Source organism: Xenopus laevis, chromosome 6L (assembly GCF_017654675.1).
Source record: "Xenopus laevis strain J_2021 chromosome 6L, Xenopus_laevis_v10.1, whole genome shotgun sequence".
Lineage (NCBI taxonomy): Eukaryota > Metazoa > Chordata > Amphibia > Anura > Pipidae > Xenopus > Xenopus laevis.
The window spans coordinates 17689518-17714068 of record NC_054381.1 but is presented as its reverse complement, the minus strand read 5'-3'; the positions used below and the strand labels follow the sequence as shown (position 1 = coordinate 17714068).

Genomic DNA, 24551 nt, shown 5'->3' with positions numbered 1-24551 from the left:
AGTTGGGGTTCAGCTTTCCTACTGAGTAGCCATGGAGGTTTTTTTTCATTGGTCTTTTCATGTACAGATCTCATAGACCCACATCCAGAGCAAACAATAAAAATCTGAGGTTCTTCGAGTTCAGGGATCCCCAACCTTATGAACCCGTGAGCAATATTCAGAAGTAAAAGGAGTTGGGGAGCAACACAACCATGAAAAATGTTCTTGGTGTGCCAAATAAGTGCTGTGATTGGCCATTTAGTAGCCCCTGGTGGATTGTCAACCTACGTTGAGCAGTGTCGGACTGGCCCGGCGGGATACCGGGAAAATACCCGGTGGGCCCCGACCCTAGTGGGGGCCAGTCCCCCTCTCCCAAACAGTTTTTAAAAAAATAATAAAAAAAATCTCGGCGCATAGCAGCGCCGTTTGCGCATGCGCACCGAGCGCCGTTTCCGTTTGCGCATGCGCGCCGTTTGCGCATGCGCGATGCGCCGCCTGGGCACCGAGCAAGGATTCGCCTAACAAGTAGGTAGCGGGGGCCAGAGGGGGGCCCTGGACACCAGTCCCAGTGGGCCCCGGACCCCCCAGTCCGACCCTGACGTTGAGGCTCTGTTTGGCAGCAAACCTTATTTTTCTACAACCAAAAATCCCAAGCCTGGGATTCAAAAATAAACACCTGCTTTGAGGCCACTGGGAGCAGCATCCAAGGGTTTGGAGAGCAACATGTTGCACACAAGCTACTGGTTGGGGATCTAGTTTATGTCCTAAAGGCAACTCTCATTCAACCTATCACTATTTGGCTAAGGTTTGACTACAAATTGAGGCACCATTTTAAAACCTATGGGATCCCCAATATTTCCTCCTACATTATGGTTCGGCGAGGGGCGAGGTCTCTGTTTGTGTGGGTCCCCATACAGTGACCTCCTAAAGACAGACCTGGTCTACAGAGAATGAGGTCAATGCTAGAGATTGTCAAGCTTTATTTTCCAAATTACAACTAAGATTTAAGGTAGCAAGCTGTTCTTAAAGTGCATTGGGCAGTCAGACCTAAGTTGGCCATAGACTAATTGTTCACTCTTAACCATGTTGGCAGCCTGTTGGCATGTTTATTTGGTCAAGATCTGGTTTAGATGGATTTGAGTGGGTCTGCATAATTTCCCATGTAATGCAGTTGTTGGTTTGGGGGGATGAAAAATCAGATCAGTGTGGTTTGGCCAACATCTCCTGTGTATGGCCTGTACTAAATGTACTAGATGTCATAAGTTTGGAGCCACTAATAGGTGACTTAGCCTAATCAAGAATATGGCAGATCCAACTGAAATGGGTAAGGAAAAATATGTTGGCATTCTCCAAACACATCAAACCATAATTTACATTAGAGGGCAAATACATGGAGTAGTCATGTTTATATGAACAGGGTACAAAGTAGTTTCCTCTTCCCAGACAGAAAAATGTAAAATTATGTTTTCTTAAAAATAAAAAAGAACATTTAAATGAACAGAATCATTTGGGAATGTGTTTTTTTTTCCTTGTCGGTGAAGCGGATTTTTAGGATGTTTATTTTGTTAGAGATTTGCATACAGCTGAGATGCCTCCGGGCAATTTCTGTCATTGCTTTTAATATAATGGAGAAGATTAATGCTTTAAAGTTACAGGATGTATTTTGTGCAGGTCCCATGGGATGGATACAATTTCCTCCAATCCGCTTTTACTCTATCATCAAGTGTTTTAATCAGAGCAGCTGATTGGCTGTTTGGAAGCAGAAGTAAGAGTGGGAAGTAAAAGTTCTGTACTTTATTATAACAACAAAAATTATTATAATCAACTTGAATATTGCTTATTGCTTTGGGGAGGTGTAGGGTACTAGCACATGTGACACTACATACACCCCACTTCTGTCTCACTCACAGCTGTATTTAGGGGGAATAGTCAGAGATGGTGCCGATAGTAACAGTGGAGATAATAGTCTCTGGGAAGGGAGTGTGACTGTGGGATAGCAGGTATAGTAGGGAGAGATGGTGTCTATAGTAACAGTGGGATAATAGTCTCTGGGAAGGGAGTGTGACTGTGGGATAGCAGGTATAGTAGGGAGAGATGGTGCCTATAGTAACAGTGGATAATAGTCTCTGGGAAGGGAGTGTGACTGTGGGATAGCAGGTATAGTAGGGAGAGATGGTGCCTATAGTAACAGTGGATAATAGTCTCTGGGAAGGGAGTGTGACTGTGGGATAGCAGGTATAGTAGGGAGAGATGGTGTCTATAGTAACAGTGGATAATAGTCTCTGGGAAGGGAGTGTGACTGTGGGATAGCAGGTATAGTAGGGAGAGATGGTGTCTATAGTAACAGTGGATAATAGTCTCTGGGAAGGGAGTGTGACTGTGGGATAGCAGGTATAGTAGGGAGAGATGGTGCCTATAGTAACAGTGGATAATAGTCTCTGGGAAGGGAGTGTGACTGTGGGATAGCAGGTATAGTAGGGAGAGCTGGTGCCTATAGTACAGTGAGGAAAATAGACTACAATAAGTAGCTGTTTTTCTAAACCATACCACAAAGATAACCCTGGTCACCGTTTGTATAAATGTGATCTTATTGTTCATATTCAGCATTTTTTCTAATTTACCCAAATCTAAATTTAACAAGGTTGTGTTGTTGCTATTTTTGCGCTTTGTTCCACCCAATTTCAGTTGATAGCGGTTATGACTGAATGAGCCCTTCTGCATGTCAAGCTGTTCTGACTTTGAATTGCAAACGAGGATATTATGGCTTCACAGAGCCTGATGAATTCTCACTGCACGTTGCAGAACTGGTAATGGGAACCACATGAACCCGGGCCTGTGTATTACAGAAGCAGTGGTGATTTGCTTTTCTTGTCTAATAGAATCAATGTGGGTCCTCAGATTCTTCTGAGATATATATATTTGTTATGAAGCTGGTCAGGATTTTTCTGTATAAACCAGTGGAGGCATTACAACTCCCACCTGCTACTGAGCTAAAGTAGGCATCTGGTTCCTTTTCTGTATATTATATTTGTATTTCGTGTGCTCCAAGACTCTTGTTGACTTTTATATGGAAGGAGGGTTCCAGTTGGACAGCCCTGCTTTAGCCGCTAATTATTTGTTTCCCTAATTTTCTAGATGTTGGCAGTCTTGGTTAAACTGATAGGCCTGTGATTTTTTTGTAGTTCCCATAATAACTAGTTGACTTGCAGTACCGCTTTTTACCTGTTGCTAGAGGCCGACCATCCATAGCCACTAACAGAACAGTGGCACTTTAAATAGATTGTCTGCAGACAACGTTGTTATTGTAGGGTCAATGTAATGGTGGGATATAGCATGCATCATTTTCAGTACAGAGAGAGAAAATAAAATCAATTTTTTCCCATTCCACATGCAATACAACAGGCATGATGGCTAAGTTTGAGTAATTTTTGTATTATTGCAGGAGGAGCTGGTAATTCCAGCTATCATGAGACCTGCAGGCAGACCTAACGAGCACAAACAAAGCCTTGCGATTTATTTATAAGGGCAGATACACACTACTATTTAGGGAGATTAATCGCCCAGCGACTAATCGCTTCTTCTTCGGAAGACCAATCTCCCCGAACTGACTTTCCGCCGGCTAGAATGTAAATCGACATCGGGATGGCACTTGAAATGCTTCGCTTTCCGAAGTCGCCTCGCGAGGAAACTTCGGTGACTCCGGAAAGCCGGAGCGATCCGAGCGCCATCCCGCCAGCAATTTACATTCTAGCTGGCAGGAAGGCAGTTTGGGGAGATGAGTCGCCCAAAGAAGAAGCAATTTGTTGCTGGGCGACTAATCTCCCGGAATAACAGCGTGTGTCTCTGCCCTAAGGGGAAAAGGGACATGCTAAGATTTGGTGAGATTTAGTCGCCGGGCAACAAATTGCCTCTTCTTCGTGCAACTAATCTCCCCGAAAAGCCTTCCCGCCGGCTAGAATCTAAATCGCCGGCGGGATGGCACTGGAAGCAATTCGTTTTCCTCATGAGGAAACTTCAGACGACTTCGGAAAGCCGAAGCATTCCGAGTGCCATCCCGGCAGGATTTACATTCTAGCCGGCGGGAAGGCAGTTCCGGGAGATCAGTTGCCCGAAGAAGAACCGATTTGTCGCTGGGCAACTAATTTCCCGAAATAGCAGCATGTGTCTCTACCCTAAGGGTAAGTGCACACGCTAAGATTCGGGGAGATTTAGTCGTCTGGTGACAAATCGCCTCTTCTTCAGGCGACTAATCTCCCTGTAAAGCCTTCCCGCCGGCTAGTTGCCTAAAGGGGAAACTTCGGCCGACTTCAGAAAACAAAGTGCTATGAGTCCCTTCCCGCCGGCGATTTAGATTCTAGATGGCAGGAAGGCAGTTCGGGGAGATTAGTTGCCTGAAGAAAAAGCCGTTTGTCATGGGCGACTAATCTCCCCAAGTAGCTTTGTGTGCCCCTGCCCTAAGAAGCCGTACCGGCTTACTCATCCCCGGCAAAAGAAGAAGCTCATCAGATTAACATCCCCATGATAGCTATAAAAATAACAGAAGGACTGATTCAAGAGGTTCCCTCCCCCCTCCACCTTGTTTTATTGCTGTTTGATTTTTGGATGCATTTAAATCTAATGAACAATCTGATTGATGGATGAATCATCATGTATGATGACACCGCACATCATTCTCTTTTCGGTTCCGGTAGATTCCATTTCCAATTAAGCAAGCCGGCCACAAATTCATTTGGTTTTAAGCAATGGTCCCTCTAAGACAGTGTTACCCAAACTGTGGGGCTGGCCCCTCTGGGAGGCTTGAAAAAGTTGCAGGACGGGTGGGTGGCTGAGCCTGAAGGCCAGTTTAGGTGAGTTTAGGGGACAATTAGCTCTCCTAAATACAACTGGAAGCCCAGCTTGAAGGTCAAACAAGGTAAGGTTTGGGGTGAAAAGTTTCTTGCTCTCTTAAGGCCCCCATACACGGGCCAATAAAAGCTGCCGACAGACCAATCGAAGACCAAAGCGTCCCCAATCGATATCTAGCCGAAAGTCGGCGATCGGGCAGGGTAAAAAAATCCCGTCGAACTGCGGCCGCTTCTGTTTGTTGATGCGATCCCGCGATCCGACCGCCCGTATAGCCACCATTCTGATCCGATCGTTGGGCCCTAGGGCCCATGATTTGATCAGCCCGATATTGCCCATCTCAATGTGGGCATATCAGGGAGAGATTCACTTGTTTGGCGACATTGCCAAACGAGCGGATCTCCCTGTGTATGGCCACCTTTAGGAACTGAATGACTGATACTCCTGTATTTTTAACCTTGTCATGAGAAAAATGCGGCCCTACAAAAGGTTGGACCTCCAAGGGGATCTTGAACAGAAAAAAGACAACCATTGCTCTAAGCTGTGGGGGCCAATACATTTAATAAAGCCTCCTACAAACAGGAGACCTTTTATGTTCACATGGACATGGTGAAGTCCAATTTGTTGGTTTTTATTGCTTTTGCTTATATGGTTTTGGTTTTTACCATGGACTTCTCAGATCTAAATGCAGATGGGAACAGTCAGGAACAAGTAAATATAGGGTGTATTTATCAGTGACCACCATAAAAAAACATTTATGTATCATTTTCTTACTGGCTGGCCAGAAGCAGCATCTCCAAAGCTTATTCCTTACTCTTCCCTGGCTCTTGAATTACTCACGTCCCATAATGGCAGTCACATACAGTATATGGGTAAAAGCACTACCAATAGGGAGATGCAGGACAGAAGCCATATCTTATGAAAAGTCTGGAAAATGTCTTGTCTCCATGACAAATGTTGCTCCTGCTTCTTTGTAATGTATTTTGCCTTTTACATAGGCTTCGAGTAGATGTGTCCAGCTTTTTACGCAGCCAGAGAAGGTCCACAAGTATAAAAATGTCTTTGTGTGGCCATTTTGGCAGATTTTGTGGGATGCTGGAGATTTTAGTTGGGCCGCTTGTGATTGTCTATCATTGCAGCCTCTCCTGTGACCTTGGTCCTTTCCTTTGGCTGCAGGTGACCACGTCTTATGTGTTTTATCCCTGCTTCTACTGGGTATGGAGTCTTTTATACCTCCGCAACTGCTCTCAATTTAAAAGACAATTCCATATCAGTTTCCTTCCCGGCTAGATGTAAATAAGGAATTGCCCAGTCTTGTCAAAAACACTGTACCAGCTGTCATCCAGATGAAGTCTTGAGGTCTCAGCTGCCCTTGTAAGACAACATCTCTGATAAGCTGTCATGTTGTTCCATTACACCACATCGCCACCTAAAATAAACCTGAACTTTTATACAACCCCAGAATTTTGAATTTGTATACGGCTAGAAAAAAAAACAAAAAAACCCTGTTTTTTAAGCTGTCATTTTTGACAACCAGCACCCAACCCTCTTGTTCCTTGAGCTGCTCCTACTTAAGGCCAGCAGTGCTGACAACTCCTATTCAGTGCATGGAACGGCTTGTCTGAACTGTGATTCCCAAGGTCGGAGTATGGACAAAGCATATATTATATTAGGTACCAGCTGTAGGTTCTGCACAGCAGAGGACTCTCCTATCTCCATCCGAGGACCCAGGCATCAGTAACTGCTGAGCTTTCATTCATCCATTTTCTTTCTTTGTGATGGAACCGTGGATTATTCCATTGATTCTTCCCCTCATTTAACCTTGGCCTTATCTGTCCTTGTCTTCGTCTATCTGATCTCATCAGCCTGATTTTTAATATTTCGGCTCAGGAATGGGCTGGGAGGCAGATGTAAAAGCTCAGCTCCTGGGTACTCTGCTTCATTTCAGTACATACAGAGGGGTGAGATCAGCATCAACAAAGAGGCAGACGACTTCTCAGCCAAAAAATGTCTTGTGCATCAATAAATATTTAAATATCAATCTGACTAGATAAGGAAACAATGACCAGACGTTTTATGATCAGGAAATTTTTCATTTCAGGTATGGGAATTTCTACCTAGAATGTTCAGGTTTTCCAGATAACGGATCTTTCTGTAATTTGGATCTTCATACCTTAAGTCTACTAGAAAATCATGTAAACATTAAATAAACCCGATAGGCTGGTTTTGCTTCCAATTATATCATTAGGTGGCCTAATGGTTAACATTAAAGGGATTCTGTCATGATTTTTATGGTGTATTTTTTATTTCTAAATTACACTGTTTACATTGCAAATAATTCACTCTACAATATAAAATTTCATTCCTGAATCAGCAAGTGTATTTTTTCTTAGTTGTAATATTGGTGTGTAGGTGCATCTCAGGTCATTTTGCCTGGTCATGTGCTTTCAGAAAGAGCCAGCACTTTAGGATGGAACTGCTTTCTGGCAGGCTGTTGTTTCTCCTACTCAATGTAACTGAAATAAATGTGTCGCAGTGGGACCTGGATTTTACTATTGAGTGCTGTTCTTAGATCTACCAGGCAGCTGCTATCTTTTGTCAGGGAACTTTCATCTGCTATTCCATTTTTCTGTTGTTAGGCTGCTGGCGGGGGGGAGGGGGATGATATCACTTAAACTTGCAGTACAGCAGTAAAGAGTGACTGAAGTTTATCAGAGCACAAGTCACATGACTGGGGGCAGCTGGGAAACTGACAATATGTCTAGCCCCATGTCAGATTTCAAAATTAAATATAAAAAAATCAGTTTGCTCTTTTGAGAAACGGATTTCAGTGCTGAACTCTGCTGGAGCAGCACTATTAACTGATGGGTTCAATAAAAAACATTTTTTTTCCTATGACTGTATCCTTTTAAGTCTTCTAGAAAACCATGTAAACATTAAATAAACCCAATAGGCTGGTTTTGCCTCCAATAAGGATTAATGATATCTTTAGGTTGCCTAATGGTGTCTGTAAACATTAATAAGGATACAAATTACAGTGACACGTCTGCTATTGCTGCTGGAGGTGGTTGAGGTGCAGGAGGCTTTTGCAGGAGGGGTAACTCATCTTTGCTGCCCCCGGTGGGCAGGCTGTGCCACAGCGATAGATGCCCTTTACATTTTCTCCTCTCTGTCATTGAAATCCAGTTGGAATATTCTCTCCTTGCTATCAGACAGCCGGCATCGGAGCACTATCAGCCGTGGCAAAATTCATTTAGATGGCGCTTGGCTACAGGAGGAAATAGAAATGAACGCTTGCTGACATCCAATCTGTTTTTAAAGTGCCGCCTGCTTCTATTAAGGAAATAGGAGGTAGCGGCTGAGAACCATTGCTGAGTGATAAGAAGGAATCGCTGCATCAAAACGACTCTTGATCCAGATAAGCTTTGGTGAAGAACACAGAGGGAGCAACTGGCCACAGTAAATTAGCTGTCTCCATAGTAACAAGGTTTTGCAGTCTCAAGCCTTTGGCACTAGAGCTGCACCGGGGATCAAAGGCAAGCCTCCCTATATTACAGTCTAAGATCATCTGTGGCGCATTGGCTTTTGGAGGATCATGGGAGTTGTAGTACAGGTATGGAATCCAGCCTATTGAGTTTACTTAATGTTTAAATGATTTTCTAGTAGACTTAAAGGGATACTGTCATGGGAAAACATTTTTTTTCAAAATGAATCAGTTAATAGTGCTGCTCCAGCAGAATTCTGCACTGAAATCCATTTCTCAAAAGAGCAAACAGATGTTTTTATATTCAATTTTGAAATCTGACATGGGGCTAGACATATTGTCAATTTCCCAGCTGCCCCAAGTCATGTGACTTGTGCTCTGATAAACTTCAATCACTCTTTACTGCTATACTGCAAGTTAGAGTGATATCACCCCCCTCCCTTTTTCCCCCCAGCAGCCAAACAAAAGAACAATGGGAAGGTAACCAGATCTAAGAACAACGCTCAATAGTAAAAACCCATGTCCCACTGAGACACATTCAGTTACATTGAGAAGGAAAAACAGCAGCCTGCCAGAAAGCATTTCTCTCCTAAAGTGCAGGCACAAGTCACATGACTGGGGGCAGCTGGGAAATTGACAAAATATCTAGCCCCATGTCAGATTTCAAAATTGAATATAAAAAAATCTGTTTGCTCTTTTGAGAAATGGATTTCAGTGCATCATACCTTCAGTGCTTCATACCTTAAAGATCCCTTTAAGGTATGAAGATCCCAATTACAGAAAAATCCGTTATCCAGAAAACCCCAGGTCCTGAGCATTCTGGATACCAGCTCCCATACCTGTACAGGTATGGGATCCATTATCCAGAAAATTCCAAATTACAGAAAGACCATCTCCCATATGCTCCATTATAATCAAATAATCCAACATTTTTAAAATTATTTCCTTTTTCTGTATAGTAGTAAAACAATATCTTGTACTTGATCCAAGCAGAACCAGCCTGTTGAGTTTTTTTAATGTTTATATGATTTTCTAGTAGACTTAAGGTATGAAGATCCAAATTACGTTAAGACCCATTAACCAGAAAGACCCAGGTCCCTGAGCATTCTGGATAATAGGTCCCATGCCTGTACTACGAATGGGGCTATGGGGGTACAGGACAGTTTCCCATGGTAGGTGTAGCAGAGCAACCAGAAAATATGAGGGGCTGCCCTTAAAGGGGTTGTTCACCTTTAATATACTTTTAGTAAGATGTAGAGAGTGATATTCTGAGACAATTTGCAATTGGTTTTAATTTTTATTATTTGTGTTTTTTGAGTTATTTAGCTTTTTATTCAGCAGCTCTCCAGTTTGCAAGCTCAGCAATCTGGCTGCTAGTATCCAAATTACCCTAGCAACCATGCACTGATTTGAATATGAATAACTTGTGGTCACCCAGAGAGAAAATTTAGGCAAGTCTAAAACCTGTATATAAGCTAGGGTAGAAAGCAAAATTTGCTCCAGTGTGATATAGGGCCTGAATAGAAAGATGAGTAATAAAAATAAGCAACAACAATACATTTGTAGCATTAAAGAGTAGTGATGGGTGAATTTCTTGCGAAACGTGAATCTTGACGCCGGCGTCAATTTGACACGCATTAAAGTCAATGGGTGTGCCTTTAATTGTCCCTGGCGTTGGAATTGTCGCGGCTATTTCACATATTTATTAGCCGGCAGCAAATATGCGGGAATTCGCAGCGAATTTCTGCCTGCCGAATAAATTCGCCCATCACTATTAAAAACGATTTGTTTTTAAATGGGGTCAGTGACCCACCTCTTTACCAAGCCGTGACAGGCTCGAAGCGTTGCTGTTACTGTTGCCCTGCTGATGAGAATAAATGCTGTTTAATGAAAGTTTGGAGTGCTGACCATTTCGGATTTCTACAAGTATTTCCAAGTGTGGAAGGACATTGGGGAGGTGCACCCAACCCGTTAAGAGTAGCAAGAAGTGTGCGCTGCCTGAATTTGTTTAATATAGTCAGTAACCCCCATTTCAAAGCTGGACAGTTAAAAAATTAAATTAAAAAAAAAAAGCTATAAAAAAAATGAATAAATTAAGTTGCTTTGAATTAGCCATTCTATAACGTACTAAAAATTAATTTATAGGTGAAATGCCCCTTTAAATATTGATGTACCACAAAAAAATGCCCAACCCCAAAACTGACCTGCAATATATTCTTTTCCAGTGTTGGGAATTAGGGCTAATTTTGTGCTGCAGTGGCAGAATAACTGCCTGGCCAGAGTTCTGCATTGGCTTTACCTTTGGTGTCAGTATATGATTGTGCCGTATCGCTTCTACAGAGTCACTTTCTTCATCCTGAATTTTTCGTTCCCCGGGATGTAATGGCAGGAAATGATTGCAAATCTCCCAATGACACGGTTCCCTGGCTCCATCCCCATTAGCACCTGCATTCAAGAAATCCGGCCCGGAAATTGAATCCTTCTCTCGGAGAATGGACGGTGGCACTTTGCGCCCAGATGAAACCCTCGTTCCCTGCACAATAAACTCATTTTACAGCTTTTAAAAAAAAAAATATCAAGCAGCATGCCCATTCAAATCCATTTACCCATCATTCCCAGACAGCTAAAAACAATGTAATGGCGGCAATTTGTGCAGAAAGCTTGGATTCCGATATAGGAAATTTAAATGTGACGGAGCAATTGAGGAGGCAGGGGCTGCGGCGACAGCACTTTCTCCTCCTGTTTGATTGCACTGGAGCAAAAACTGTTAACCTTTTAGGGCCCTTACTCACGGGCGTTTGAAGCTGCGCTCCCCTGCGTTCCGTTTTTATGCGTTCAGCCACAGGGTAGCGCAGGAGTAGAAGCGCTGAATTCTTTACTCAAACAGATGCATGTAAGCGCCGAACGTTGGTTGAGAAGCAGCATGTTGCATTTTTCTTGCGTTCGGCGCTTACATGTGTCTGTTGGTGAGTACAGCCGCATTGAAAAGAATTCAGCGCGTTTGCTCCTGTGCTCCCCTGCGGCTGAACGCATAAAACTGTAACGCAGGGGAGCGCAGCTTCAAACGCTTGTGAGTAAGGGCCCTTAGTGTCTGGCAAGTTCTTGTAAATGATAATTATAGACCTCAGTATATTGCTGTATCAACATAATAAGGAATCCTTATTCAGCTGCCCCAGGGTTTCTATTAATGGGCAGGAATGTGGTAAAAGAGATGGCCTCCTAATGTACTCCTAAACTTCAGCGGCCCCTGGAGAGTATGGAGTGTGATTGTTGAGAAGAACCCCACTTACCCAACCATATCCTCACTCCATGGCATCAGTCCATGCTCGCTTCTGGCTTCTTGTACAAGGAGGATAACACAGAAGGAGGGCTATGGGTCATACGAAAAACCTAGTGAGCCAGAGAGAAGGTTTTGGCAAGTCTAAGGGCTCTTACAGACGAGCGTTTTTACCTGCGATCCCCTGCGTTCCGGTTTCATGCGTTCAGCCGCAGGAGTAGACGCACTGAATTCTTTTCAATGTGGCTGTACTCACACAGACGCATGTAAGTGCCGAACGCAGGTTGGGATGCAGCATGTTGCATTTTTCCTGCTTTCGGTGCTTACATGCGTCTGTGTGAGTGCAGCCACATTGAAAAGAATTCTGTGCGTCTACTCCTGCACTCCCCTGCGGCTGAACACATGAAACCGGAGCGCAGGTAAAAAAAGCTTGTCTTTAGAAACCATAAAACCTTTATATAACCGAGGGTAGAAAGCAAAATATTCTCCAGTGCGATATAGGGATGACCCATGATGACTTCCATTGATGTCAGTTGGTACCCCCCCCCGCTGGAATACTGACAGTTGCTACCAGAGGTAATGCCTTTTTTCATATTGGAACATATTGGGGGAGCGAAGGGCAGAGGAGACATTAGTGTAAATTAGTTGACATCCAATCAGATAAAGCCATATTGTATTGTCCTTTATCCTGGGAACGGAGCCTCAATTACCATCAGTCGAGAGAGAGAGAGGAATAATCAAGGATATTTTAATAACTACAGATCATGTCCAATTACGTATCCATTCTCTGCCCTGTGTGTTCCATATGAGGGGGTGCTCCAAGCTCCAAAAGATGGATGTGTTATTCCTTTTAATGAGGTTACTGAAGTCTTCTGCACACGCTCAGATTAATGTATCAGGGTTTAATCTTGACTGAGACGGAATATTGTGCTGGGGAATAAAGAATTATAATGACGGGAAGAGTAAAGTATTCTGAGATGCAAATAAGCAAACCCTTATGGAAACAAAGAGGGGACTGGTGAAAGAGAACACTCAGTAAGTGTGAGCAGGTACTCAGGGGTTGAGAGACGGACATACTGTATGTACGTGCAAGTGTAACTTAAAGGAGAACTAAAGCTTATCTAAAGAGGTAGCTACAAATTTTGTACATTATGTTTTGGGTTTCTGTACCAGCCCAAGGCAACCACAGCCCTTTAGCAGTAAAGATCTGTGTCTCCAAAGATGCCCCAGTAGCTCCCCATCTTCTTTTCTGCGGTGAGGTGGCTCCAGTCTGATGCTGTGCCCTCCTGATAAAAGGAAACTAGCCTTTTCCTTTAAATGTCAGAGTTACAAATAAAATGAACATTTTTCTACTAACTATGTTCTTAATAGTTATGTCCGATATGTCCGACCTGTTGGCCTTTTAGCTTCCCGCTGACAGTTGAAAAGGTGTATGTGGTAGGGAATATAGATTGCAAGCTCTGCGGCTCACAGATCAGTGGCCCTGATGAAACCATCAGAGTCAGATATACAAAATGGAATTATTTTTTTAAAGTCTAGAAAGAAAAAGAAGCCTTATTTTTGGACCTTGCCAGGTAGGAAATAAGACGCCAGTGATCTGACCTTTTGGATTAATGGAAGTGGAATGCGTCTGCTGCTAATGTTATACCAGGGTGAAATCATTAGCGCCGCTGTATAAAGGATATGGCAGATCCACCTTGTCAAGGGAAGATTTAAAACCTCTATTGAAACCTCTCTTTAGGATTTGCCTGAAAACTAAATTAATGGCAAATGGTAATTAAAGAGCTAAAGGACTGCACTGTGCCCAACTTCTCTCCTGGGTTTAGAATTAATCTTGCATAGAACTTATATTTTTTCTTGATTTGTCATCATAGGGCAGATTTACCAATTTTTTGTAATTTTCTAAATTTGTTATTTAGCAGCCGTCTTAGTAAACTCAGTTGCAAGGGTGGTTTTTGTTTTTGTCTAAGGCACGTATGTGGAAGTCATCTTGTGTCCCATATAAACTGGCAGCTGTTGGAGTGGAAATTGTAGTTCAGCTTGGTTGGACAGGCCCTGTTATTTATCATAATAAAAATGTAAATTGTAATTGTATGCCTAATGGTGCTACAGATTCAAGCATTCCGCTAAGGAAACCCTATTAATGGCCAATTTGATTGCATATGTGTAGAACTTTATTGTTCAGTAAAGGCACGGGTTCATTATTAAGGCGGTCATCTGATCACATGCATCACTGGGGGGGGGGCATAGAGACCTGCGGCAATTCAACTGTCAGGATACACAGTGCAAAAAATATGCTTTCATCTTTTTTTTGCACTGTGTTTTTGTAAATGACTCCTGGGCTGATGCAATCATTAGTCAAACCTATTTCCCAACAGGTTGGATTAAAAAAGCTAATTTTATGTGCACAAAAGTTCAATTAAAATTGCCTAAATTGGGCTAATGACATCACGGGCAGTGTTATGATGTGGCAATTGGTGATTGGTTGTCGATCCCAAAGAGTTCTGTCTGGTTTTCAATCTTCTGAAACTGGACAGCCTGTGTATGGGCCCTTACTCGCAGGCGTTTGAAGCTGCACCCCCCTGCGTTCCGGTTTTATGCGTTCAGCCGCAGGGGAGTGCAGGAGTAGATACGCTGAATTCTTTTAAATGCGGCTGTACTCGCACAGACTCATGTAAGCGACGAACGCAGGTAAAATGCAACATGCTGTGTCCCAACCTGCGTTCGTCGCTTACATGCGTCTGTGTGAGTACAGCCGCATTGAAAAGAATTCAGGGTGTCTACTCCTGCGTTCCCCTGCGGCTGAACGCATAAAACCATAAAACGCCCGTGAGTAAGGGCCCTTAGGCAGGTTTAATTTTGGGTAAAAGGTTGAACTTAGTGCAAGTGTGTCTTTTTTCAACCTGAGTTACTATGTGCTGATACATAGCGGACTTACCTGTACCCCGCCAATAAATGCACCAATGGGAGAGAGAATGGATAATGTTTGTCATTAAGCTCCACCAATTAATGGCACATTATAGCGTCCTGGCCCACAAGAAACACGCATACTTATTAATTCATATTGGATGTTAAAGGGCATGCTAATGCGCTTATTTAAGCTGATAAAATCTGACCCAGCTGTCAGTTAATGTAAATGAGACAGGCATTTGCCCTAAATGACGGAGATATCAGTCTGGATTTTCACGTCAGTTTAATTTTGGCACGGCCCGTAACCTTCCCGCCTGATAGTGCCCCTGCTTGGTATAAATAACTCGCTATCACGTTGGGTTTCGAACACGTTCACCCACTAATTTCCCGTATTTACGGACAGAGACAGAAAAAAAAGGCAGACGAGTCTTAATTGGATTTCTTCTCTTTCGCTCTTACTTCTATTTCTTTCTTGAAGGCGTTTGGAGAGATGATTAGCAATTAAATGGTTTCAATGAACTTAATGGCTGATTGCAGCTAGCAGTGCCCGTATAGATAATTTTTAAAAATAAAATTCAGAATTTCATGGCCCGGTATTTATTGTACGCTCTTCCTTTATGTTATTATTCTCTCCTGCCGCTCATGCAATGAATGTAATAGGGATATTTTAAGTGCTGGTGGTAGTTCTTGTGTAAAAGAGTTGGCGGGACACACATAGGGGCGTCTCTAATCTGGAATGTCTGCACTGCAAAGGCTGGACCTCCAAGGTGTTCATAAACTAAAAATTGCCAATAACCCCTGGTTTAGCGGTTCTCTGACACCAGTCCCCTTGTGATACTCAGTCCATCATGAAACATTTTAATGTCTCCCTCCCCACATAAGTCCAGTGGTAGCTTCTGAACCCCGTGTGACTACTCTGTTCCAAAAGGTCCATTCTATATTAATTGTCGAATGAGTTATAGCTTGTTTCACCACCTCGCCCCTTTAAATAGCAAATATGTGCTGAATGGTTACATTGCAGTTGATGAGTGCTCAAAGTAGGTTTGAAGGACATATGGCGGATCCAGTTTATCTGTAGGTGGCAGTTATGAGCTGTGGTGGATCTTGAGCAAAGGCAGGACCTCATAAACTAAAAATGTCCAATAACCGTTGTTTTAGAGGGTGCAAGACAATGTTTCCCTTGTGATACTCAGTCCATTATGAAACATTTTAATGTCCCCCTCACCACATAAGTCCAGTGGTAGCTTCTGAACCCTCAAGTGACTACTATGCTCCAAAAAGCCCATTCTGTATTAGTTGTCTGAACAAGTCATACCTTGAGTTATAATATCACCCTTAGAAAGGGATACTGGGAAAACTCAAATCCATTTTTCAAAAAAGCAAACTGATTTTTGTTATATTTAATCTTGAACTCTGACATGGGGCTAGACATATTGTTAGTTTCCCAGGAGTCCACAGTCATGTGATTTGTGCTCTGATAAACTTCAGTCACTCTTTAGGGTCTGGCCACACAAGCAGATTCGGGGAGATTAGTTGCCCCACCGACAAATCTCCTCTTTTTTGGGGCAACAATCTCCCCGAACTGCTTTCTCCCTGCCCTCTGCTGGCTAAAATGAAAATCGCCTGAGGGAAGGCACACGTGGCGCTTTGTTTTCCGAAGTTGGCACACGAGGAAACTTCTGAAAACAAAGCACCGCGTGTGCCTTCCCCCAGGCGATTTTCATTTTAGCCAGCGGAGGGCAGGGAGAAGGTGGGTAAGGGTCGGGTGCAGGTCGTGAAATTCTCGACCCGCACATCACTAACCCCCACATAAGCATATCTCCCAACTGTCCCGTTTTCAGAGGGACAGTCCCTCTTTTGACAGCTCAACCTGCAGTCCCTCGTTTGTACTGGAGTACAAGTCCAGATTTTCTCTGCACTGAACAGCCAGAAAAAGAAACAATGTTTCTAACTTAATTTGGCAGAGAGCCCAGAACAGCCACAGCAGCAGATAAGATACCTTTGTAACAATTTTGAGATAAGCAAATAAGTCATTGTAACAATATAAGATAACAGATAGGGTAAGGCCAGACGAGGAGATTCGGGGAGATTTTCTCCATAGGCTACAGCGCAAAATCGCCTGCGCTAATGCACACGCGGCGATGCGTTTTCAATAGTCGCCCAAAGTTGCCTCACCAAGGCCGCATCTGAATTAGCGCAGACGACTTTGCGCTGTAGCCTATGGGGAAAAAACGCTGAGGCAGTTCGGGGAGATAGTCGCGCAAAAGACGTGGCGATCAGTCGCCAGGCGACAAAATCTCCCCGAATCTCCTCGTCTGGCCTTACCCTTAGACTCACAGCTTAAAGGGCAAATCATCTTCATTAGCAAAACTGTAATAACTGAAAAAAAAAAAACAGAAATATGTTCAAACTGCCAAATTTTGTAAAATTGTCCAGAGGTAGAGCCTAACTCTTCTGAACCCCCATGTGACTACCATGTTCCAAAAAGTCCATTCTATATTAATTGTCTGTACAAGTTATGTTGTGTGTCATCACCCCACCCCTTTAAATAGGAAATGCTTGCTGATTGGTTAGTTGCTGTTGATTTGGAATGCATAAAACAAGGCTGCTCATCAGCCGTGCATCTAAATGAATTGCGCATTTGCCATGCAGCAAGGGGGTTATTATCTGTGTCTGTTTTTAAAGGCCATTTCTGGAAGAGGTACGAAAATGCTTTTTTCATGTTTATAAAAATGATATATTGTACTTTCCATTAAAGTGTATTATCCTGTCTTTTGTGATGTCTCTGCTGTATCTGAATTCCTAGCCTGACTTGTACAGCTATTTTGTAGTCAAGCTGCAAATGCTTCTTCTGTGCAAGGAACAGAAAGGCCTGTCATTGAAGGCAGCTCTAATAAATAAAAAATAAAAAATACATGTCTGTAATGATTAATTTTACTAGCATTTTTTTTCATCATAATAACTGTTTTCCAGGTCATCCATGTATCTCGGGTCCCTCTGCAATGAGATGGCATGGGCGGACTTGGAAAACAGCTGCATTATGTAAGAGAAGGTTTCATACATATTTTCATCTTTTGATTGTGTTGTGATTGTGTCAGACGTTGGTCCTTTGCGATTGTTCTCATTGCCGCTGTCTGCAACCATCCTGTGCTTGGCTTGGGGGACGGCTTGAATCAACGGGGTGTCGGTGGTGGGGTAATTAAGCTAAAAGCCTATTTATACTCCAGCAATGAGATGATTTACAGATAATTCATTGGTGACCCTGAGGGGATTGATAAATGACATCCCACAAAATAATGGCTTTCTAGGAGCAATCTACATGGGCGAGTGTCATTTTATCTCAAATTGCGCCCATTAAAATGTATTAAAATTGCGTTCAAATGCATGTACCCGTGCAGCCATGTTTTAGTCCTAAAGTGAGAGGATCTACGGGCTGGTCCAGTTGCTCTTATGGGCTCAGGAAGGACTTTTTTTCCCTTCTGAAGCAAATACCGATGGATATGGATGTTTTTTCCTCTTTGTAGATCAGCTAGTAGTTAGGTTGGTTTCATCTTCTGTGTTACTGTTTTACCCCCGAAAATCTCTTTGTTTTATTGCCTATTGCTAATAGTTCTATGTTCTCACTCTGTACAGACCATAAACGGCTCTGTAGGTTGTGTCTGTCTTTCTTGTGCCTTTTGTTTGCAATTTTTAGTTCTAGTCATACTGTGTGACCGTGGCCTAGCACTGCTGGTTGTTGGATTTTATCACTTCAAGTCCTACTTGAAGGTGCAACCATTGGTCAGGTACCCCTTTAGTTTTAACATAGGACATCCCCCTAATCCATTATGGCGTAGCACAGGTGGTTGTTGGATTTTATCACTTCAAGTCCTACTTCTGGGTGCAACCATTGGTCAGGTACCCATTTAGGTTTAACATAGGACATCCCCCTAATCCATTATGGCCTAACACAAGTAGTGTTTGGATTCTATCACTTCAAGTCCTACTTGAAGGTGCAACCATTGGTCAAGTACCCCTTTAGTTTTAACATAGGACATCCCCCTAATCCATTATGGCCTAACACAAGTAGTGTTTGGATTCTATCACTTCAAGTCCTACTTGAAGGTGCAACCATTGGTCAAGTACCCCTTTAGTTTTAACATAGGACATCCCCCTAATCCATTATGGACTAACACAAGTAGTGTTTGGATTCTATCACTTCAAGTCCTACTTCTGGGTGCAACCATTGGTCAGGTACCCATTTAGGTTTAACATAGGACATCCCCCTAATCCATTATGGCCTAACACAAGTAGTGTTTGGATTCTATCACTTCAAGTCCTACTTGAAGGTGCAACCATTGGTCAAGTACCCCTTTAGTTTTAACATAGGACATCCCCCTAATCCATTATGGCCTAACACAAGTAGTGTTTGGATTCTATCACTTCAAGTCCTACTTCTGGGTGCAACCATTGGTCAGGTACCCATTTAGGTTTAACATAGGACATCCCCCTAATCCATTATGGCCTAACACAAGTAGTGTTTGGATTCTATCACTTCAAGTCCAACTTGAAGGTGCAACCATTGGTCAAGTATCCCTTTAGTTTTAACATAGGACATCCCCCTAATCCATTATGGCCGAGCACAAGTGGTGTTTGGATTCTATCACTTCAAGTCCTACTTGAAGGTGCAACCATTGGTCAAGTACCCCTTTAGTTTTAACATAGGAAATCCCCCTAATCCATTATGGCCTAGCACAGGTGGTTGTTGGATTTTATTACTTCAAGTCCTACTTGAAGGTGCAACCATTGGTCAGGTACCCCTTTAGTTTTAACATAGGACATCCCCCTAATCCATTATGGCCTAGCACAGGTGGTTGTTGGATTTTATCACTTCAAGTCCTACTTCTGGGTGCAACCATTGGTCAGGTACCCATTTAGGTTTAACATAGGACATCCCCCTAATCCATTATGGCCGAGCACAAGTGGTGTTTGGATTCTATCACTTCAAGTCCTACTTGAAGGTGCAACCATTGGTCAAGTATCCCTTTAGTTTTAACATAGGACATCCCCCTAATCCATTATGGCCGAGCACAAGTGGTGTTTGGATTCTATCACTTCAAGTCCTACTTGAAGGTGCAACCATTGGTCAAGTACCCCTTTAGTTTTAACATAGGACATCCCCCTAATCCATTATGGACTAACACAAGTAGTGTTTGGATTCTATCACTTCAAGTCCTACTTCTGGGTGCAACCATTGGTCAGGTACCCATTTAGGTTTAACATAGGACATCCCCCTAATCCATTATGGCCTAACACAAGTAGTGTTTGGATTCTATCACTTCAAGTCCAACTTGAAGGTGCAACCATTGGTCAAGTATCCCTTTAGTTTTAACATAGGACATCCCCCTAATCCATTATGGCCGAGCACAAGTGGTGTTTGGATTCTATCACTTCAAGTCCTACTTGAAGGTGCAACCATTGGTCAAGTACCCCTTTAGTTTTAACATAGGAAATCCCCCTAATCCATTATGGCCTAGCACAGGTGGTTGTTGGATTTTATTACTTCAAGTCCTACTTGAAGGTGCAACCATTGGTCAGGTACCCCTTTAGTTTTAACATAGGACATCCCCCTAATCCATTATGGCCTAGCACAGGTGGTTGTTGGATTTTATCACTTCAAGTCCTACTTCTGGGTGCAACCATTGGTCAGGTACCCATTTAGGTTTAACATAGGACATCCCCCTAATCCATTATGGCCGAGCACAAGTGGTGTTTGGATTCTATCACTTCAAGTCCTACTTGAAGGTGCAACCATTGGTCAAGTATCCCTTTAGTTTTAACATAGGACATCCCCCTAATCCATTATGGCCGAGCACAAGTGGTGTTTGGATTCTATCACTTCAAGTCCTACTTGAAGGTGCAACCATTGGTCAAGTACCCCTTTAGTTTTAACATAGGACATCCCCCTAATCCATTATGGACTAACACAAGTAGTGTTTGGATTCTATCACTTCAAGTCCTACTTCTGGGTGCAACCATTGGTCAGGTACCCATTTAGGTTTAACATAGGACATCCCCCTAATCCATTATGGCCTAACACAAGTAGTGTTTGGATTCTATCACTTCAAGTCCTACTTGAAGGTGCAACCATTGGTCAAGTACCCCTTTAGTTTTAACATAGGACATCCCCCTAATCCATTATGGCCTAACACAAGTAGTGTTTGGATTCTATCACTTCAAGTCCTACTTCTGGGTGCAACCATTGGTCAGGTACCCATTTAGGTTTAACATAGGACATCCCCCTAATCCATTATGGCCTAACACAAGTAGTGTTTGGATTCTATCACTTCAAGTCCAACTTGAAGGTGCAACCATTGGTCAAGTATCCCTTTAGTTTTAACATAGGACATCCCCCTAATCCATTATGGCCGAGCACAAGTGGTGTTTGGATTCTATCACTTCAAGTCCTACTTGAAGGTGCAACCATTGGTCAAGTACCCCTTTAGTTTTAACATAGGAAATCCCCCTAATCCATTATGGCCTAGCACAGGTGGTTGTTGGATTTTATTACTTCAAGTCCTACTTGAAGGTGCAACCATTGGTCAGGTACCCCTTTAGTTTTAACATAGGACATCCCCCTAATCCATTATGGCCTAGCACAGGTGGTTGTTGGATTTTATCACTTCAAGTCCTACTTCTGGGTGCAACCATTGGTCAGGTACCCATTTAGGTTTAACATAGGACATCCCCCTAATCCATTATGGCCGAGCACAAGTGGTGTTTGGATTCTATCACTTCAAGTCCTACTTGAAGGTGCAACCATTGGTCAAGTATCCCTTTAGTTTTAACATAGGACATCCCCCTAATCCATTATGGCCGAGCACAAGTGGTGTTTGGATTCTATCACTTCAAGTCCTACTTGAAGGTGCAACCATTGGTCAAGTACCCCTTTAGTTTTAACATAGGACATCCCCCTAATCCATTATGGCCGAGCACAAGTGGTGTTTGGATTCTATCACTTCAAGTCCTACTTGAAGGTGCAACCATTGGTCAAGTACCCCTTTAGTTTTAACATAGGACATCCCCCTAATCCATTATGGCCGAGCACAAGTGGTTATTGGATTCTATTACTTCAAGTCCTACTTCTGGGTGCAACCATTGGTCAAGTACCCCTTTAGTTTTAACATAGGACATCCCCCTAATCCATTATGGCCTAGCACATGTGGTGTTTGGATTCTATCACTTCAAGTCCTACTTGAAGGTGCCACCATTGGTCAAGTACCCCTTTAGTTTTAACATAGGAAATCCCCCTAATCCATTATGGCCTAGCACAGGTGGTTGTTGGATTTTATTACTTCAAGTCCTACTTGAAGGTGCAACCATTGGTCAGGTCCCCTTTCAGTTCTAACCAGTATACAGATGTAGCACAGAATTGGTGAATCAGCTATTGGTGCATGAATATATTGGACAATAATAAAGAGACCATCCCAATCTCACCCTAATTGGCTTTTAGTGTATTGTACTGACCTTCCTGCTGGACCCCCTTAGCTCAGAACAAGGTATCCAATCGGAAATCGTTGGTGTATCAGACATTCAGTCATAGTTCTAAGAATAGATAGTTCTTCCTCCAAATTGAGCTTTCTGATTTATTTAGTAGAGCAAATAAACGTTCCGCCCAAATCTCACCCTAACTGGCCTTCATGTTGGTCCCCCCTAAGCTTATAGCAAGGTTACACATATAGGGACACATTGGTGTATCAACCATTCAGCCATATTTCCAAGTTTCATCAAACAAGTTTTCACCTTAAAGGGGTTCACCTCTGAGTTAACTTTTAGTATGGCATAGAGAGTGATGTTTTCATTTTATATTATTTGTTTTTGAGTTATTTTTTGTTTTTGGGTTATTTAGCTTTTTATTTAACAACTCTCCAGTTTGCAATATCCGGAGTTTGGTTGCAATTACCCTAGCAACCACACATTGATTTGAGTAAGAGACTGGAATATTAATGGGAGAGGACCTCAATAGAAAGAGGTGTAATAAAAAGTAGCAATAACAACACATTTGCAGCCTTACAGATCATTTGTTTTTTAGATGGGGTCAGTGACCCCCATTTGAAAGCTGGAAAGAATCAGAAGGCAAATAATTTAAAAAAATATAAATAATGAAGACCAATTGAAAAGTTGATTAGAATGAATCAAAGCTAAACCATGATCAAGTTAAAAATAGCGTAACGTTCTTACATTGTTTGGTAATTTAGGCTAAAGTATTCATTATTATCCATTAAGCCGGGGTGCTTATTCCTGGGAACCAACTGCCAAATGACTTAACACTTTGCTTGTAAAATTACAAATGAACATTAAAATGGAAATCTGGCAGAGTTGACCTTCCCAGCAGCCACAGACCGTCCTTAACCCTGACTTGACTCAAACTGTCCTTGATGTAGTGATGTGTTGCTTTTGTGCTTGTGCCCATCTCAACTCTTTATCATGACAGTGCAACAATGCGGCACTTGCAATGCTTCCCATATCATTCAGATCTGCTGGTTTGGAACTGTTGGGCAAAGTCATTCCTGTGTATGATGAGACGGAGCGGCTGGAGATGTGCAAGGCTTCAATGGCTAAAGAACCCATTTCTGGTTATGGAGAGTAAATAACATCTACTTGTTGTGGCAGATGTCAGAAAATTAAGTTAGTGAGAAAGGGAAAGCCTGGTATCGTTGCTTTGCTCAGAAAATGAAATTGGTGAGCAGGGAAGAGTCATCTGACATTTCTCTGCAATATCTGCTTTTCACACATGTGAAATACTTGTTACAGATACTAAATCTCCTGTATGTACTGCATATGATATGTACTTGCAACACATTATAGCTGCTGTATATAGTATAGGGATATACTGAATCCATAACATTTTTGCAATTTTCATCCCTTTTTAAAATATGTTTTTCAGATATTACCATTTCCACAACATTTGAAGCAAAAAATACCACCTATGTTCATTTTGGTCGACCAGACAGTTGTCAGAAAATTAAGTTAGTGAGAAAGGGAGAAAGCCTGGTAACGTTGCTTTGCTCAGAAAATGAAGTTAGTGAGCAGGGAAGAGTCATCTGACATTTCTCTGCAATATCTCCTTATTATACTGTATGTACTGCATATGATATCTACTTGCAACACATTGTAGCTGCTGTATATAGTATAGGATGAACTGATTCCATAACAGTACATTTTTGCAATTTTCCTCCCTTTTTAAAAAAATTTTTTCAGACATTAGCAGTTTCCACACCATTTGAAGCAAAAAATACCACCTGCTGCTCATTTTGGGCAACCAGACAGTTGTCAGAAAATTAAGTTAGTGAGAAAGAAAAAGCCTGGTAACGTTGCTTTGCTCAGAAAATTAAGTTAGTGAACACTTAGCAGTTTTACACTTGCGTTGTTTCAATAATGTTTGGATTTGACCAAATCCTTCTCATAATGAACATTAAACCTAATTTGCATATTCAAAAAATAGTTTTACATTATAAAATCACGTTCGTTTAGGGATATGAAGAGTTCACTTTCAATTTGGTTGGATGTTTAAGGTTTGGGCTGAATCCAAGTTCTGCAAAAAGTACTGGGATTTGGCTGAGTCCCAAACAAAATCCTGGATCTAAGGAATCCCTAGTGTAGTATCGACTTCTTGCACATACGTTATAGTATCTGCTTATTATATATACTGCATGTGTTGTCTTTTGGCTACTCGTGCTGTGTAAAGCTGGCCATAGATGTTGAGATTTTTAAAAGATACCATCGTCATCGTGAGACCACGATTATCTCAGAACAATCGTACGAATTGTCCATCAACTAAAAAGACCAATTTGCCAGGAAAACAAAGGGAAGCTGCCTGCTTGGCCCTGCAAACATAGATAGATTGCACTGGGACCGACAAAGATTTTTTAACCTGGCCGATCAATTTCCTGACAGATGTCGGCCGAAAAATCGTAAGATGTTCGATTGTTCAAATCCCACTAACCACATGATAATTTCGAAGGATTGGTCGGACTTCGCTAAAATCGGTCGTTCGGCCAGAGAGATCTTTGCGTCTAT

The 24551-nt window shown here is 42.4% G+C and overlaps 1 protein-coding gene across 4 annotated transcripts in view; it reads left to right on the top strand.

The window, feature by feature from the left end:
• Nucleotides 1-24551, top strand: part of LOC108718748 (disco-interacting protein 2 homolog C) — a 278249-nt gene that overhangs the window by 107384 nt on the left and 146314 nt on the right. For 3 of the 4 annotated variants that reach the window (XM_041565809.1, XM_041565806.1, XM_041565807.1), the window contains exon 2: nt 17466-17534. The exons of the other annotated variant lie outside the window; for it this stretch is intronic. In XM_041565809.1, the coding sequence (XP_041421743.1) occupies nt 17466-17534 (69 nt within the window). The remainder of the gene's footprint in view (nt 1-17465; nt 17535-24551) is intronic. 4 annotated transcript variants of the gene reach the window in all.